This window comes from Chlorocebus sabaeus, chromosome 9 (assembly GCF_047675955.1).
Source record: "Chlorocebus sabaeus isolate Y175 chromosome 9, mChlSab1.0.hap1, whole genome shotgun sequence".
NCBI lineage: Eukaryota > Metazoa > Chordata > Mammalia > Primates > Cercopithecidae > Chlorocebus > Chlorocebus sabaeus.
The window spans coordinates 35,054,998-35,075,137 of NC_132912.1; the positions used below are offsets into that span (position 1 = coordinate 35,054,998).

Here is a 20,140-nt window from a genome sequence, read left to right on the forward strand (position 1 = left end):
GCAGTTGTGCTTATTGACTGTTGAGAGTGTGCTTACAAACTGATCATGAATAAGAGCTTAAAGGACAGGAATGTTTAATAGTTACAAGTGACATAGGAAGTACTGATAACATTAGAAATCATTAACTTGTCAGATTTTTATTTCTAAGTAGATCGTAAGACTTTTTAAACTTAAATTTGTTGGCAGAAAATTATATTCAAATTAACATACGAGCAGGTTGGTACAAATTTGTGTTAGTCTGAGACAACACATTTTTCTCGTTCTCACTTAGTACTTTACAGAAAGTCATTTTTAGAGGAAAACTGATTAGCCAATGACATTGCCAGGCTTTTTTTTTTTTTAAATAGATATTATTTTCTTTAGTTGTAGGTCAAAAATAGGCAAATGTTGACAATTTCGTGTGGTTATTTCTCGCAGGAGAAAAAATTTCTGACCTACTGAGGTGAAATTTTCACCCTTGCTGTACCTTTAATTGTATTTTGAAGGAAATTATGAGTAAATGTTACTTAAACTTAATGTTTATAATGTATATATGGCTAAAATGTTGCTAAAATAAGCATTTTATGTAATTCAAGAAGCAAAAGTTTGGTAAAAATTTCTCTATGTATTATTGAAGTCCAGGCAATTTGATGGCTACAGATTATTTTAAGAGATGTTTTCTCAAGAAAAAGTAGAAATTAACAATTGAAATAAATGAAGGAGCATCAAGAAATTACACGACGGATTGTAAAAAACTTTTCTGATACGGACCAAGGTTTGCCAGTCAATTACATCATTAAACTTTTTGAAATAATGGGTAGGCACTAATTACTTTGGCACCAGACTACCATGTAGGAACATTAAAAAGAACATGTCACATTACCAGCTTCTAACTGTTGGAGTGGGTTAAAAAAAGTGGGTCTGTCCTCATCTGCTCTATGCGGGTTTAAATGTGGATCCCAAATCTCCCACAGTTCTGCATTACATATTTAATACATTATAGAAATGGTTCTGTAGCTACCACTGTCAGCCATTCCACAGTGAGCACAAAGATGACATTTTATTGAGCTTGAGGTCTTCCTTTCATAATATAACCCTGTTCTCTTGATGTGGATTTTATTGGGGTGGGGGGGGGGGGGTGGTGCACTCTGAATGATGGAAACTAATCTGAATTATTTTAGTTCACCTTCATTTAAAATGATGCCTAATGCAGATAGTGAGCTTAATTTTACCTCTAACCTTGCATGTTAAACTTTTGTTTGAATGGACTTTGAAATAATAAATACAAATGTTTGTATATATGACAAGACAGATTTTTCTCCAAAGGTAAGTTCTTCCATATAAATTATACTTTGGACTCATCTGTATAGGGCTTTTTTTATTTTTTGTTTTCTTTTTTTTTTTTTTTTTTGTCCTTCCCTTATAATTCTTGAGTATTAAATACTAGATTTAGCAAATATATTATTTTTAAGAAACTTAGATGGTAATTTATTTTCCTAACATATTTGAAGGAATGCATAGCACTTAGCCTCAAATCAGATAGGATATAAATGTGGAGTGTAATTTATTTGCACTCTGGCTTTTTAAGATGGTAGTTGCTAGAATCCAGTTTCCTGACCCCCATTTTGAAATGTCTGCTCTCACAACTGTATAATGTATTAGCTTCAGTTGGGACTAGAGCTGAGAGTTTGATGTACACAGTTTTGTCATCCACATCATATGCTGTTTGAGGGATCCTGAGCTTGTCCATGTTTCTGCAGCAACCATTCAAGGTGTATTTTGAGGAGGGGGAGTGATGAGGACTGAGGCATGTTGTCAGGTTCTGATTGGTATCACATGAGCTGCTGAGCTGAAATCACAGAGGTTTATTTGGTGTCTTGCGGGACCCAGCCTTTTATATGCTACATTTTTCCCTTGGTGGTATGGGATACCTACAGGATGAAGGTCAGACTTCATAGCAAGGCTTCTAGGGCCGTTCTTCCTTTGTCTCCTCACCTCAAAACATATGCCCCCTTAACTCATTTTTTTTTTTTTTTTTTTTTTTTTGAGATGGGAGTCTTGCTCTTTTGGCCAGGCTGGAGTGCAGTGCTGCGATCTCGGCTCACTGCAATCTCCGCCTCCCGGGTTCAAGTGATTCCCCTACCCCAGCCTCCCGAGTAGCTGGGATTACAGGCACACGCCACCACACCCAGCTAAGTTTTGTACTTTTAGTAGAGACAGGGTTTCACCATGTTGTCCCGGCTGATCTCAAACTCCTGACCTCAAGTGATCCACCAACCTCGGCCTCTCAAAGTTCTGGGATTACAGGCATGAGCCACTGCGCCCGCCCTCCCCTAACTCTAAAAGCTTCTGAACTATATATATTTCTATTTAAATGTCCCATTCTTTTCCCTACACCTTGACCTTGCATAGATTTCTGTTTACCAGCCAATAATTTATCTATAGTCAATTTCACAATGAAAATCTCCTTAATCTTCTTAAAGTTGATAACTTTTTTCTTATACCATTCCCAGATTATGTTCATAACTCTATTGTAAACTTTATCAGAGTGCCTTATTTTCATGTCTCTCACCCACCAAACTATACCTTCCTTGAGGGCAGAAATTGTGGCACCAAAAGGCAGATCCAGATACAGTCTGCAATGAAGTGTGAATAAAATTTAAAAACAAAATTTACTTTTAGATCAAAAAATGTTTTGAGATGCTTTCTATTTTTTTAAAAATCACCTGCAGTTGGTTCTATAGTGAGATATAAAACTGAACAACATTCCAAAATCTTAATTTTTTCCTGAAAAAAAATTTTCCTGGTAGTTAACAAGTATTTTTGATTTGTACTCACTGTAATTTGCTCTGCTAAAGTGTTATTTGGTCACACTTCTCACTTGGCTTTCAAGCCTGCTTTCAATTTATAAGAACAGGAGAAAAAAGAATGCTATAGCAAGTATTTACATGTAGCACTTGCAGTAAAAGAGAATTTTTAAGGAAAATGGTGATACGGTGATATGTTATTTTCTGCTGAAAAGATCACTGTCAGTATATTTTTGGATCTTGAAAGATCTCTTGTGTTTATGGCTTGGAGCCTGCTTGCTAGCCTTGATTTCAGTATTGTTTACTAAATTATAGCATTGCAATAGGACATTTCACCAATATGATATTGAAGAATAACAACTATTTCATAAGGAATGGTAATTACCTAACATTCTAAGCAAATTTGGCAGTGTGACTTGGTGGGGCACAGTGCTGTCCATGACACAATGGCAGCCTTACCCTCTAAATTAGTAACTTCTGTAGGAGACCCCAGAAGCACACCTCCCTCCCAGCAGTGAAAGCCAAGGATTCCCGTTTTGATTAGCAGGCGCCTTCTGTTCACAATAAAGGGATAAGAATCAGGCAGTGATGGCAGCAGAGTTCATGCTTCCTTAAGGCAGGCATTACAAACTAATTCAAAGGAGAGAATCCACGATGACAGTACATTCTGTGCCATAGAGAACATTCTTAAGCCTTCAATGGAGGGAAGGACTCAAGAATGAAATAGCACCAGATAGGGACATCATTAGACTTGTAAAGCAAAGCTTCCATTTTCTATTTTTATATAAGCCATTATTAATACCTTTAAAACAACTGTGATATCTGGACAAATAAAATAGAAATGACTTCTTAAGATGATTACAACTTTTAGTCTTGATTTATAAAAATTATTCTATATAATTTTAGTAGAGTGATAATTTTTCTTTTTTTTTTTTTTTTAGGGTGAAAATCCTATTTATAAGAGTGCCGTGACAACTGTGGTCAATCCGAAGTATGAGGGAAAATGAGTACCGCCTGTGCAAATCCCACAACACTGAATGCAAAGTAGCAATTTCCATAGTCACAGTTAGGTAGCTTTAGGGCAATATTGCCATGGTTTGGCTCATGTGCAGGTTTTGAAAATGTACAATATGTATAATTTTTAAAATGTTTTATTATTTTGAAAATAATGTAATTCATGCCAGGGACTGACAAAAGACTTGAGACAGGATGGTTATTCTTGTCAGCTAAGGTCACATTGTGCCTTTTTGACCTTTTCTTCCTGGACTATTGAAATCAAGCTTATTGGATTAAGTGATATTTCTACAGTGATTGAAAGGGCAATAGTTAATGAGCATGATGAGAGTTTCTGTTAATCATGTATTAAAACTGATTTTTAGCTTTACAAATATGTCAGTTTGCAGTTACGCAGAATCCAAAGTAAATGTCCTGCTAGCTAGTTAAGGATTGTTTTAAATCTGTTATTTTGCTATTTGCCTGTTAGACATGACTGATGACATATCTGAAAGACAAGTACATTTAGAGTTGCTGGTGTAAAATAGGTTTGAAATAGTTGATCTCCACAGGCCGTGGGAAAAATTCAGAGAGTAGGAAGAAAGAACCAATAGCTTTAAAACCTGTGTGCCATTTTAAGAGTTACTTAATGTTTGGTAACTTTTATGCCTTCACTTTACAAATTCAAGCCTTAGGTATAAGAACCGAGCAATTTTCTGCTAAAAAATCCTTGATTTAGCACTATTTACATAAAGGCCATACTTTGCAAAGTATTTGCTGAATGGGGACCTTTCGAGTTGAATTTATTTTATTTTATTATTTTTATTTTGTTTAATGTCTGGTGCTTTTTATCACCTCTTCTAATCTTTTAATGTATTTGTTTGCAATTTTGGGGTAAGACTTTTTTTATGAGTACTTTTTCTTTGAAGTTTTAGCGGTCAATTTGCCTTTTTAATGAACATGTGAAGTTGTGCCGTGGCTATGCAACAGCTCTCACCTATGCGAGTCTTACTTCGAATTAGTGCCATAGCAGACCACTGTATGTTTACTTCTCACTATTTGAGTTGCCCGTCTTGTTTCATACTAGTCACATTCTTGTTTTAAGTGCCTTTAGTTTTAACAGTTCACTTTTTACAGTGCTATTTACTGAAGTTATTTATTAAATATGCCTAAAATACTTAAATCGGATGTCTTGACTCTGATGTATTTTATCAGGTTGTGTGCATGAAATTTTTATAGATTAAAGAAGTTGAGGAAAAGCATTTCTGGTTGGTGGGTAGTTCACTTATGAAGCTAAAACATAATTCTTTAAAAAAATGTACTAGGAACATAAGGAGAATGGTATGGTAAAATAGAGACTTGAAGACTGTCCTTGGGCTCTCTGAATAATGGTGGATAGATCCTTATGCTGCTGTGCTGGGAGACAGATTTCATCCCAACATTAAGCAGAATTAAATTTATGAACATCTTAGAGCCATTAGTAGGTGCTGGAAATTGTATCAGTTTATTTAAGATAGGGGATTGTTAACTTTTCTGATAAGAAAATTTAGGAAAAATTTTACTTTTATTTGGCTTTGGTTTATGTTTGAAAGGATATATCCATCAGAACTACTTGTGTAAAGCTTATTAGAAGAAATATATGCTCCTTTCTTAAGCATACAACAAATGTCAGAAATATTTGGAGGAGAAAAGGTTTCAGCCTTGCTAGCCTCTCACGTTTATACAATCCCTTCACATCCTGTTAATTGATCTTCTTTTAGTTACTCCATTTAAATGTGTTTCGTAGCTTAAAGCATCTTTGAGGTGAGAATTACACATTTTTACTAATAGTTTATAAGATCCATCAAAACATTATATTTATTATTCTCTGTCGCCCTGTTTCATCTTGTTTACCACCATCCACAATTCCACTCAATTCATTTCCCTGCCTTAGGCATAGTCAGTAAAGTTGAATTGCATATTTCTGCTCCAGAACTCTGCTCTTATAATGGTATTTTAAAAACATATTAGAACAAAGTAACAAAGCATATCTTCTATATGTACATATTTTTTTTATTCCCAAACACATGCTGGAGGCTGGAAGATGGTGAATTTTTAGATTTTATATTATAATGTATAGCAGACAAAAAGATTTTCTAACTATAGGAATCCCTTTGTTGGAAGTTGGAGGAATTGCATACAAGTTTATTTCTCATGCTGACCGTAAGATCCTAAAATACTTAAATTGGATGACTCAGTTTGACATTTGAGTAATTCTAGGCTTGAAACTGGCAATTTCAAAATATAGTCTGAGAAATTGATAATAGTATATCTATCTATATGTAGATATACACACCACACATTGAGATGCTTTGACTGAAGCCGCATAGAACTTCATCACTAAAATATTTATTTTCCCAGCAACAGTACTTTTTGATCTCCAGTGAAACACTTTCCAAAAAGCAAGAGTCCAGGAAGCAAAATAACAATCAGAATTTTTTTCCATTTATACTATAGAAATTTACAAAATATTAAGTATCATGAGTACATTATTTGGCTAATGTCAAATAGTGGCATATTTTACAGTAGTGATTCCATGACATTTTACAAAGTTTTCTTACTCTTTTCCAGTCTTACTTTATGAATTTACTTAATACAGACACCCAGGTAAGACCTTGAGCCACAAGAACAGTTCATAATACCACTTAAAAAGTCACCTGTGGTCAGCTTTTTGTTTTCACCTGGAATTTTTCCTTTCTGTTGCCCGCTGCAGTTTGAGAGAGAACCTGAAGTAGAAGCCATTTGTCTTTATCCCTTGGGGGCTTAATGTTTACATTTTTTAAACGTTCATTTTTATAGATTCCAGGGGTACATGTGTGCAGGTGTGTTAACATGGACATGCTGCATAATGGCTACTAGTGTACCCATCACCTTAGTAGTGGACATGATAGTCAATAGGTAATTTTCCACCTTTCACCCTCTTACTACCCTCTCTCTTTTGGAGTCCCGGGAGTCTGTTCTTTCCCTCTATATGTCCATGTGTACCCATTGTTTAGCTTCCACTTACGAGTGAGAACGTGTGATAGTTGATTTTCTGTTTCTGAATTACTTCACTTAGGGTGATGGCCTCCAGCTCCATCCGTGTCACTGTGAAAGATGACTTCATTAAGGCCTAGATATTTCTGATCTGATATGCTCAAAGAAGTTCAGAAACAAAATGAGTATCTCCTCAGGACTCCTTTTCAACCTGTAAAGATCCTTCACTGGCTCTTTAGAATTTCTCTCATGACTCAGGATTCTTCTGAGAATTTAGGGATAGGTGGAAGTGACTTCTGAGTGATGAGTGGGAGCAGATTTTCAAGGTGGTTTAGGTCTAGATAAAGTAGCCCATCAAGTCTCCACTGCTCTGAGGGTGGTATGTCATCTAAGTGTGAACCTTTAGAGTACAAAAATGGTAGGAGAACCATGAGACAAGTATTAAGTTCACTGATGTGGCAATTCTTATCTTCATTTGCTTCTACAGTTAAGTCTTCACTAGGCTTTTAATTAAGATTTTAAATTTTTGAGGGTATAGAGTTTCCATAAAAAGTCATCAGTGATAATAAATTTTATTTGACTTTCTACTTATTCTGGTTTCTAAAACAGACGGACATATAAACAATTTACTTATGGATCAGTTTGAGAGAGGAAACATTATTCAGAAGATTTAAATCCCAGAATTTAATCCATTGCTTTACTGCAAGTTTACAGAAGACACATTTGTCTTCACTTTTATCTGCAGTAGTTGATATATTGACTTGACATGTGAAAACTTACACTAATGTTGCTTACTGACCAAAACTATTCGTGGGAGGTAAAGAAACCTTCAGGTTTTCTACAGTAACCACTGACGGGCCCCCTAGCAGCCATTTTAAACATAAATTTGATGGTGCTGCCCAAACATCCACAGTCCAGTTCAACTTTCAGATCCTCAAGCCTGCCATAGTCCTTTGTGTTTGGTATTGCTTTCTTATCCTTAAATGTGGTAGCTCCATGAGCACAGGGACCTGTGTTTTGATTCACTGTGTCTGCATACTTCACTTCGCAGAACATTTTCAAGGTCCATCCATATTGTAGCATGTATCAGAACTACACTCCTTTTGTGGCTAAATATTCCATTGCCTGTGTATAGCATATTTATCCATTCATTTTTCAGTGGACACTTGGGGTGTTTCCACCTTTTGGCTCTTACGAATAATATTGCAATAAATATTGGCATATAAGTATCTGTTCAAGTTCATACCTTCAGTTCTTTATATGCCTAAAAGTAGATTCACTGGATCATACAGTAATCATGTTTTGCTCTTTGAGGAACTGCCAAACTGTTTTCCACAGTGGCTGCACCATTTTACATTCCCACCAGCAATGTATAAGGGTTCACCAGAGAACCCTCAGAACAGAACAGATACTTCACCAGAGAAGATCAATGGCAAAAAAATCAGAAAAGAAAAAAAAATGGAAATGCAAATTAAAGTCACAGTGAGATATCATTAGATACCAATTAGAATGGCTAAAGTTTAAATGGCTGAAAATACCAATTGTATCCTTAGAACAATATCTGTCACAAAGTAAGGTGTAAGCAACCAATAAGTATTTGTTGAGTAGATGGATTCATTTCTGTAATTTGCTACCGTGCCCACCTACCTATTAGCATCTGCAGTGACATACTGGCCTTTCTGCCAGTTTTTCTAGATAAACTCTCCAACGCCAGACCTTCCACTTGTATTCCTCTTCCAAACTCCATCACCTATTGCCTGCTAAGACAAGCAGTTCTCTCCTCTCCTGCATCATCAGTTTTCCCCTCTTCTGGGTCATTCCCCTCAGTAACAAACATACTATAGTTACGTAACATCTCTGTTTCTCTCTTTCCTTTTACAACTCAGGAGTTGTCTAAACCATACACCTGTGACCAAATGATTTTTGACAAGGTTTCCAAGTTTGTTCAATGAGGAAAGAAAAATCTTTTCAACAGATGATGCTGGAATAACTGGATTTCCACAAGCAAAAGAGTGAATTCAGAGCCCTAACTCACACCATATACAAATATTTACTCCAAATGGATCAGTGACATATCTAAATATAAGAGCTGAAACCATCAGACTTTTAGAAGAAACATAGGGGTGTACTTCATGACCTTTAATTTGCCAAAGGGTTCTTAAGACACCAAAAGCATGAATAACAAAAGATAAATTGGACTCCATCAAAATTAAAATTAAAAAATTTTTATGCACAAAATTAAAAATATTTGTGCATCAAAGGACATTATCAAAAAAAGTAAGGCAACCTACAGAATGGGAGAAAATACTTGTAAATTATATATCTGATAAGGGATTAATACCAGAATATATAAAGAACTACAATTTAACAAAAAGTCCAATTAAAAATGGGCAGAGCATTACTAATTTCTCTAATGAAGATACATGAATGGCTAACATATTTTGAAAAGAGACTCAGAATCATTAGTCATCAGGGCAATGCAAATTAAAACCGTAATGAGGTACCACTTCACACTACGATGGCTCCACTTTTTAAAAAGTGGAAAGTAAGTGTTGGCAAGCATAGAAATCAGAAACCAGAATGCACTGCTGGTGGGAATGTAAAGTGGTACAATCACTGTGGAAAACAGTTCAGCACTCCCTCAGAGCTAAACATAAAATTACCATATGACCCTTCATTTATACTTTTAGATGTATAGTCAAAAGAAAGTAGGGGCTTGAACAGATACTTATATGCTCGTATTAATTGCAGCATTATTCACAGTAGCCAAAACTTGGAAACAACCCAGATGTCCATTGAAAAGTGAATGGATGAAGAAAATGCATCATATATGGGACAGTGGCATATTATACAGCCATGAAAGGAATAGAGTTTTGATACATCCAACATGATGAACCTTGCAGATGTTATGCTAAGTGAAATAAATAGACACAAAAGGACAAATACATGTTCCACTTACATGAAATACTTTGAATAGGTAAGTTCCCTACAGACAGAGCAGCAATTACTAGGTGCTGGGGGGGTGGTGGAAGTGGGAAGTTATTGCTAATGGCTGTAGAGTTCTGTTTGGGATAGTTAAAAATTTTGGAAATAGTGGCAATGGTCACATAACATTGTGAAGGTAATTAATGCCACTGAAACAAAGTGGCTTTAATTGCAAAAGAAAAAAAAAAAAAAAAAAAAAGGCAAGACATAGTGGGGAAAATATTAGCAAAGCATATTGTCTGATAAAGGACTTCTAGAACACATAAAGATCACTTAAGAGTCTAAAACAAGAATAAGACCCCCCTAAAAGATTTAAACTGGGCAAAATATTTGAACAGATGCTCCACCGGAGAAGATGAATGGCAAAAAAACAAGCAAATGGAAAGACAAAATCATGAGATGCCATTAGACACTCACTAGAATGGCTGTAATTTAAGTGGTTTCCAAGGACATGGAACAACTGGCACTGTGATTTAGCGTTACTGAGAATGTGGACTAGTGCAACCACTTTGGAAAACAAGTTGGCAGTTCTTGAAAAGTTAAACATATGACTTAACATTTGAGTCAGCCATTCTACTTTTGAGCATTTACCCAAGTGAAGTGAAAACAAGTGTCCACACAAAGAATTGTTACACAGTGTTCCTAGCAAGTCTGTTTATAATAGCCAATAATTGGAAACAACCCAATGTCCATCGACAAGTGAATGCACAGATTGTATATTCAAACAATTTAATACAACAACACCAAAAACTAATAAACTGGATACAAGCAACAGGCTCCAGGGGAGTCAAGATTTCCCCTTAGTTATGGTTGGAGAGGGTGTTACTGGGCTTCACTGTAGGGGTGACTTGGGAGCAGTGAAAGGATCCAGTTGCCCAGCCCTGACTCAGACACCTGAATCCTCATGGTGCCCTGGAGGAGGCAGTGCTGAGGTAGGCACTTCCCTCGCTGCCACGTTCCTTCTGCTCCTCTTCCCTCTGACCCTCAGAGGTCAAGTGGGACACCCTGGAAAGGGAAGCAGCTGCCTGCAAGGCCAGTACCCTCCCTAGTTTTTTTAGGTAACAATCTGAAAGGACAAAGCAACAGGGGGCTACTTGGTCCTGCAGGGGCTTGTCAGGTAAAACATCCAAAGAGAGGAAAAGGACCAAAAGTTTGTAGTCACCTAGATTGCAATTTATTCTAAAGATTTTACTTAAAAGGAAAAAAAGGGACTGATTATCTTGGGGTCGGAGCAGCCATACCAGAGAGTACCCACTTCCCGCCTCCCTCGGTTGCTCTTATCAACCAGAGACTAAGAAAACTTGAGCTTCAGGAGGCTAGAAACCAAAAACAAATGAAAGAAAAATAGGAAAGAAAAAAATGGGAAAGAAAAAGAGAATGTCGGATTAGGCAGCTAGCTACAAGTCAAAAGTGGGAAAAAGAGAGGAACTTCAAGGACTAAGCAAACGCCAGTGTAGCAAACATAATGCTAGCCTCAGATCACCTATTGATTTACGAACAAACCTCTGGATGCAGGAGAAAGTAAAAAATAATATGTTTATAGATAATATTTTGATGTAAATATATAATAAACTAAACTACATTCCCACCAGCAGTGCATTCTGGTTTCTGATTTCTATGCTGGCCAACACTTACTTTCCGCTTTTTAAAAATTAGAACCATCCTAGTAAGTGTGAAGTGGTACCTCATTACGGTTTTAATATAATCAAATCCAGTTAGAAATTTAAAATTAATATATTTATATACTGAAGAATTTAACAAAGGGCACTGATTGACTTTTATACTTCTACAACATAGGTTCTAACTTTAACAATGTTAATATGCACTAATTGAAAATAATTCATGAACTTAATGAGCTGGACGCTCAAATTATAAGCCGGGGGATTCCACTAAATTCCACTGTTCCCATAAGCCTGAGAAGATAACTACATATGAAATTTTTAAAAATGACTATGCCTCACTTTAACTGTAGCCTTGCCTAAGTTTTCCATAGTCATATATCTATTGATGTAAAATATACTACATTGGGCATAGATGGAAGGTCTGACACAATAAATAATAATTAAGTCTTCGGCACTTAAAAACTTGGTTAAAATGCAACCCTGTGAACCTCCAGTTAAGATAATTTATGTGACCCAATGTAAGTTGAAACAAGGCATTCAATGATTAAAACTAATTCTATAAAACCTAATAAAGAGGTGATTATCCTCACTGCTGCTTTCAACAGCCCAATTTTTCCGTTCCCAAATCTGAAAAACATACATACATATACACACACACACACACACACACACACACACACACACACACACATAGAAAGGGCACCTCATGATGATGGATTACTGCAACCTTAATGCTGTGGTCCCATCCATTAGGCCCGCCATAGTCAATACCTAATTCATTTAAATTGCTAATTTTATTCAGTTACCTGGTAAATCCTTTGCTCTTAAGGGTTTGGCTGACGGTTCTGTTTAGTGCTCATTTCCATTGCCTCTCTCAGCTTCAGTTTACCTCCCCTTCTGCAGGGACCCAGTGCAGCTTTTCAGACCGCCTAGGAGGTCTCCCTGGCTCTGTTATCGCATATGACCTTTGCAGACGAGATCTTAGCATCATCCCCCTTCTCCAGGAGCACAGGGAGGATGTCCTCCTCCAGGAAATTCATGTAATACTTTAAAGTACTTTAGTACTTTTGAGTTCTAGTGGAATTGTATTCCTCATTTACAAATTTTACTTTAAAGTCATTAGACACTCCTGTGAATGGCCTCAAAAAACTCCACTGGAGAAGCTTTGGCAGCCTTTTGCAATGCCTCCTGGAGCCTTTGGACTATTTAGGATGGCCATTAGTTGCCTGGAGCTTCTGATATAAGATATTACCCCCTTAGCCCCCTGGTATCCACCATTGGAACAACAAAGGACCGCTGCCTACTGGGCTGTCTTGGAAATGGGAGACTGAGAGTCCTTGAGCCTTTCACCCTCCAGACCTAGCTGCCCCTTATGCTTTGGGTCGTGGAAACTGCAGCCCACAAGGTTGGCACAGCTACCTAGGCCTCCTTAAGGCAGGATGGAGCAAAACCTGGGCCCCCTGATACTTCCACCTGCCGGAGTGGGCAGCTTCCTCTGGCCCAAGTCCCTTGCCAAATACCAGGAGCTCATTCCTCCCCTAGACTCCCTGACTGCCTGGGAAGCCCCGTGGGGTTAACGGAGTGAACAGTAATGGGAGTCGTAGACCATGCAAACGTCACCGCTAATCATCCTTGGTGAAGCTTATGGAAAGCTGTTGTTTTCCATCCCTTAGCCAGGATATCCCTAAAAAAGGACAGGACCCCAAAACCACCACTGGTCGAAACTTCAGGCAGTCATCTTAGCACGGGATGTCCTGGTCAACAGCTGGCTTCATCTTCATATTTATTGTAAATCTGAAAACTGTCCCCTTCACATCAAACAAACCCTCCAGGAATCTCTTGCATCACAGACCCCCAAAGCATTAAATCAAAATCACATATCTCCACACAGACTAAGGTCAAAATGTAAGACCTTGCTAGGATATTCCTTGTTCCCTTCAGAGTTAACATGTTACTAATAACACCCAAGGCATATGTTTTACTTCTTAGAATACACCACCTTGGCTCTCGAAAAAGACACTGAATAGAACTTTCATGTCCCTGATAGGTCCCAAGTAACTAGTTTAATTGAAAGATGTAATGATGTCCTCAACTCCTTGAAATTCCAGTGCCACAAATACACTCCTGAAGTTTTCTAGTTTGTCCTGGGCTTTATCTGTTATTATACTTCTTTTTTTTTTTAAATCTTATCCCCATCTGGTAAGGGCTGGAAGCCAGGTTGAGGATGTGTCCTGTCCTGGGGCTCGTTAACCACAGATTGTCCTGCAGGCCAGGCAGCTGCTCATTGGATATGGAACGCATTTTGGGTGATGGCAGAGCCCTCAGGAATGGGATTAATGCCCTTATTAAAGAGGACTGAGGGAGCTTGTTTGTCCCTTCCATCATCTGAGGACACAGCAAGGAAACAGAGGATCACAGTGTCTATGAACCTGGAAATGGGTCCTTGGCAGACACCCAATGTGACAGTGCCTGGATCTTGGACTTCTCAGCCTCCAGAACTGTGAGAAATACATTTCTGTTGTTTATAGGCCACCCACTTCATGGCATTTTGTTATAGCAGCCTGAATGGCCCAAGACAGGTGTCTAGGTCAAGGTTTGGTTATTTGGCTTTTGTTTATTTTGCCTATGGATGTCCAGTTGCCCATTTGAGGGAGAGGCTGGCTTTCCTCTCATGAATTGCTTTTGCGTATTTTCAAACATCAGTTGAGCATATTTGTTTGATTGAGACTGTTCTGTCCCATTGAATAATAAGTCTATCCATTTGCCAATCCCATGTGGAATTTATTAGGTATGTAGTAAGTGTTAAAGTAGAGATGGCATTCTTGTTTTTCAAAATTGCCTTAGCTGTCCTAGTTCCCTTGCTGTCCATATACATTTTTATTACAAGAGAAACGTACACTTCTTATTATTTCAAAGTATAATAGTAAGAAAACCTCAGAGTAGCTTCATCACAAATACTGAACTGTCGTTACTGGGAAATCCAAACGGTCCTGCATCAGAACCTGTTTTCCTGATTAACCCAATAATAAAATAGAGCAAAGGCTGTGGCTTTCTTGCTACACAGGTTTCACTTTCTTATTACCATCCTAGTCTCTGTGGCTTGGTAACAAGAAACCTTAATGTGTTCACATTTATCTCTTCATAACAAGTGTCTATGACATAGTTTGGTGGGGAGGAAATGAAAACGCAAGCACAGAAATCAGGGCTTGGTGAGGTTCAAAAACTCCAAAATTTTCATTCTAACTAAATGAGTTGGGTATATATTTCCATTATCAATGAAAGGGGAAGGGGTATTTTAAATGAATCATATTGGAGAAAGAATGAATGGACACAGATGCACTTATGCTTGCCTAGTTCTTGGAAATAATATTTTTGTATACAAAGAATTAGGATCATCAAATCACTATCTTCACTTTAATTTTCTTAATTTTAAACATGATGGCAGCCTCATCACTGTCTTTTAATTTGAAATTTGTTAACTGTCCTCTAATTTGAAATTTGTTAAGCATGAGCATATGCTTAAGTGCTGATATCTTTCATTTGAAATTTGTAAAATTATAACTGAGACGAGGAGGTCTTTAGAAAATACTGTAAGACTGTTAGATATTTTGTAGGAATGTGAGATTAAATTCTCTAACACAGGTTTTGAGTTAAAGAAAAAAAATCCTCATTTCTTACTGAAGAATTTAAAACTAGTTTATGTATTTACATATATATATATATATTTTTTTAATTACTTACACTATGAAAAGGTACCTTTAAACTAGTAGTTAGGCATTGTTTTATGAACATAAAACAAGCAAAACTGAGTACGTTGAATGAAAATTTAGAAATAAAACATCCTATTCCTGAGGAATATGAATTACTAAAGTTTTGGTCTAAAATGACTAGATGATAGAATGATATATAGCTTGAGAACTGATAATAGCAAGTAAATGAAAGTCAATTTATTCAGAGAATTGAATGGGAAACTAATATTATTTAAACTAATATTTTCTATAAAAAACCATCAGCTTTATGAATCACAAAATTAAAGAATAAATAATACTAAGATAAAAGTTTCCCCATTATATTACAGAGAAAACCATGTTCTGAGCTATGGACTTTTATACCTGGATGTCTACTCTGAGGACATCAAAAGAACTCACCCATGGATCAGTGTGCCTCATTTCATGGTCTGCCTTGGATTCCCACACACCCACTGATCAAAGTCTGTGGAATAAGGAGGTATCTTTCAGCAAAGAAGGCAGACATGAAAGTGCACATTGTGATCTCTCTAATTGTTACGAAGTTGAAGAACTGGCCAAACTGATGTATGTTGACAGGAATCAAAAACAGGGGCTGCTGTGGAGGGGTGGACAGTGGTATCTGAAAAGTTGCAGGGGAGATTATCTGTGTTAATGGACATGAGCCATACATTGAGAGGGGCTGCTGGCTACTGAAAGGAATATAAACTTTTAAAAATTTGTGAAATCATGCAGTTAACATCTGCACACTTCACTATATTTTAAGTTTTTATTAATATAAAAGAATAAGAAAACAGAATAGTATTCCTGTTAAACAATAATAGAGAAAAGTATGCTTTATTTACAAATTTCTCCCCCTAGCCGATCATACAATTGACCAATTCAGGGTGCCCGCTGCTGGTTGGATGCCAGGCGGAATGTCAGGGTGTTCTCTGGTGTCTGTTGTGGCTGTGGGATCCACGGTTACTGGGCGGAGCGCTATGGTGGCTGTGGTGCCATGGAGGGGCTGCGATCTTCTGTGGAGCTGGACCCTGCGCTGACTCCTGGGAAGCTGGATGAGGAGATGGTGGGGCTGCCACCCCGTGACCCGAGTCCTCAAGTCACTTTCCACAGCCTCGATCAGAAGACAGTGGTGTGTCCACACCTCATGGGTTTACTGCTGAGTCTCTTACTTTTATTGACTTTGTCTGTCTCTTAGGAACCGACTCTGTGTAAGAGGTGAAAGGCAACTTGCAGAAACACTTGCATTCACAGGTGAAGGAGGAATGCCAGCTCACTGGCAAGAAAACAGATTGTAGAGACTGAGGCATCTTTAAAAGATGTCAGGGTACAGAAAAAGTCTTTCAACACCCCCGGCTTTGTAGATGCTTACAAGAAGGTGAATAGCACCCATGCGATGCTGATGGAGAAATTCACGTCCCTGATTTAAGAACTGAAAGAAGAGAGATCCAGACTCTCCAGGCAACAAGACGAGCTGGTAGAGATGCTAACATCACTGGAGGCCCTGGGAGAGGCCATGAGAGCCACCCAGTCACAAGGAGCTTTTCCACACCTGCCAGGCAGCTGAGAGCCAAGCCCTGCTGCTCCCTCCCCCATGAGGGGGCTGGGTCTTAGAGCAGCACTGTTCTCTCCCCTCCACTCAGGCCTCCTGAGCTGCCAGGCTTTGTTGCCACACTGACTCCATCTGAGCAGTCCTTGAGGTCACTGGATCCGGGGTACCCCGCCCCTGGCCTGGAGTTCCTCCTCCTCCTCACTGTAACACCACAGCCAGCTCCTCAATGGGCTGTGCCTCCAAATCTAAAGAATATGGAGGTCCTCAAGCACACCAAGAAATGGGGGGACTTTCTCTTCACAGAAAGTTTGAATTCTGTCTTAATGAGACAGAATGCCATACTTGAGCACCTCATCTTTTGCTCAAATTGAAATGTCATCAAACTGTATTTCTCAAATCAATGATCTGTAAATATGATTTATGTATTAATCTCCTAAGTGAACAATTTATATTTTACCAGCTACATAATTATTGTATTATGCTTTAAAAATATATTTAGTTTATCAATAAAGACATTCAGTACTCAATAGCAATTTTTTTTCTGGAGTTTTATTCCCAACAGTTCTAAGTCATAAGTTAAAGTGCCAGTTTTTGGCCTGAGTATTTGTTGAAAATGTTATGCAAAGGGAGATTTATTTGGGGGATAAAGTGAAAGGAATGTTTAGAGAAAAGATTTTTTTTTTTTTTTTTTTTGGAGATGGAGTCTTGCTCTGTTGCCCAGGCTAGAGTGCAGTACTGTGATCTCGACTCACTGCAACCTCTGCCTCCTGGGTTCAGGCAATTCTCCTGCCTCAACCTCCCGAGTAGCTGGGATTACAGGTGCACGCTGCCACATCCAGCTAATTTTTTGTATTTTGGTAGAGATGGGCTTTCACCATGTTGGCCAGGCTGGCCTTGAACTCCTGAGCTCAGGTAATCCACTTGCCTTGGCCTCCCAAAGTGCTAGGATTACAGCCGTGAGCCACCGCACCCAGCCAAGAGATTTTCTTTTTAACTTTTATTTTAGGTTTGGGGGTACAGGTGAAGTTCTGTGACACAGGTAAACAGGTGACATGTGGGTTTATTTCCTCACCCAGGTATTAAGCCTAGTACCATATAGTTATTTTTTCTGCCCCTCTCCCTCCTCCCACCCTCCCCCATCAAGTAGACCCCTAGAAATTGAAAGCCTTCTAATGGACTCCAAAGTTAAAAACAGTAACATCAGATAACTTCTTCCAGTACAATTGCTGTGTAGGTGGAGAGATGGATTTCTGGTATTTCCTACTTCTCCATCTTCACAGAATCTTTATTTCATTCTTTTAAATAATTTCTGTCTCATTGTTGATGATGCATTTTGTTCATATGTCATTTTCCCTATTTTTGTCAGTTCTTTGTGTTTTACTTTAGGTCTTAGAGCATATTTCAGATAATTGCTTTAATGTCTTCATCTAGTGAGTCCAATACTGAAAGCTAGTAGGAATTTACTTCATTCTTTTGAAGGGATGATAGTTTTTTTTGTTTGTTTGTTTTTTGTTTTAAATGCTTTGTGGTATTCATTTGAAAACTGGGCATGTGAAAAAACAAACGCCTCTCCCAGTCTTTGAAGACTGGTGTAGAAGATCTTCACTAATTAGCAGGCCCCTGAGTTTTGGGATCAGCTTGTCTTCGTGGGTATTTTCTGGGAATGTGTCCTGCTGGGGCCTTACTATGCCTTTTCCTCCCCAGTTTCTCTCATATAGATGACTGCTTAGATGTCTTAATTTTCCAGAGTCTCACCCCAGCTTCTTTTTAGGCCTCACATGTTTTATTATATCCTTCTGCCCATAATTTCTGTGCCTAGACATACATATATCTGCTTTCCCCCTGCAGTTTCCATGTGGCATGGTGCCTACCACTGCCTTTCACTGTTTCCACAGCTTAAGATCCACACTGAGCCCTGAGTCCAACAAGACAGAAACCAGTCCCTGTGGGAGCCCACAAATAGGTTTGAATGTGACAAATATTCTCTATTCTGCTTCTTCTGGTTTGAGGGAGAAGACTGGTAATTGGGCTGCTTACTCCTAACTGCCTCATGCCTCATTGGTGGGGTAAGGGCAAGTGAAAATGCCATAAAATTTCCTATGTATATATTTAATGTTTCCATTAGGGAACAAGGGCTGAAGCTTCCTAGTCTTCCATCTTCTTTATGTCATTCCTCAAAACCAATGTAAATCTTGTAACTGTGTATAAAGTGTTTATTATCAAATACTACTAGTTTTCCCTTAAATCTTATCAATGGAAAGTACCTCTATAAATTCCTTAGCTTTATTTCTTGCTTCTAAGTAAGACTGTACATGATAATGATGCCTGTTAAATTAAAATCTTGGAAATCTTTGAGCAAGGGTATACAAGCATGACCTTAGGCTCTCTGAAACTTTTCTCTCTTCTTTCCAGACCTATTTGAAACCTTGTTTCTCCATACTAGTGGTGCTAACTCTAAAGGTAACCAGATGCAAATAAGAGTTTACAACCCAGCTCATAATCCACATCCATTAATCAGGACCGTGTCCTATTTGGTGTTTTTCTCTATATATCTTTAACCCCTTTAATTTCTGCTTTGAACAACTCTCTGAACTTACACCTGTGTGGTGCATTCTTCCCTTGCCAGTAAGCAATAAATTCAGTTTGTTTGAAAACTGCTGTTTGGCCACCCTTTTTATATTGCTTCTTACATGCCTCATATCTTCATAGCACTTTTACAATTACTCTCCAATTGATCTTATAACTGGTGGTTATAATGCTTTTTCCAAGACCTTTAGGTCAATTATCCTTCCCCTAGGAGACAAATACAGTGTGTTCTGCCCACTTTGGAAATAGAAAACCTAACCTGGCAGTACAATGGTTAAATTATAAAATCCAGCATATACCCTCAAAACAGAAGCTGTTCTTCTATCCATATCTAAAATTTAGGGCTTCTTATCCATCTTCTCATTTTGTTCTGCAAATGCTCTGTGGTTGATTAGTTTAAATTTACAGACAAGTTGCTAAAATAATTCAAAGACTTTCCACATGCCCATTACCTTGGAGCTCAATCCAGGTTTTCCATCTTGCTTATCTATACCTATTTCACACTCCAAACATGCAAAACCCTGCTCCCACTCTTCATCATACCTTTAACTTACTTATTCAACCTCAGTATATACATAAAGTGTTTCCAGAATTGTCAACCTGGACTCCTACAAGAAACAAATTTAATGACTAGAGTTCAGTTTTTACATAGAGGGTTTTTGTTTTGAATATTATAGTTTCTCATGTGATTTCAATTTTGCAGTCAATATTATGTTGTTAAAACATTTGAGGATTATTCTTAATTAAGCAGAGTATTGATACAATATTAGGAATATGTTCTAGGCCGGGCGCGGTGGCTGAAGCCTGTAATCCCAGCACTTTGGGAGGCCGAGACGGGTGGATCACGAGGTCAGG

At 37.9% G+C, this 20,140-nt stretch overlaps 1 protein-coding gene across 3 annotated transcripts in view; it reads left to right on the forward strand.

The window, feature by feature from the left end:
• The window catches only part of ITGB1 (integrin subunit beta 1), a 57,126-nt gene extending 52,159 nt beyond the window's left edge, over positions 1-4,967 (forward strand). For all 3 annotated transcript variants that reach the window (XR_012093905.1, XM_008002752.3, XM_037986504.2), the window contains exon 16: positions 3,728-4,967. Coding sequence is in view for 2 of the 3 variants with exons in the window: in XM_008002752.3 (XP_008000943.1) it covers positions 3,728-3,793 (66 nt within the window). In the remaining variant the exon portion in view is untranslated. The remainder of the gene's footprint in view (positions 1-3,727) is intronic.
• Positions 4,968-20,140: the final 15,173 nt, after the last annotated feature.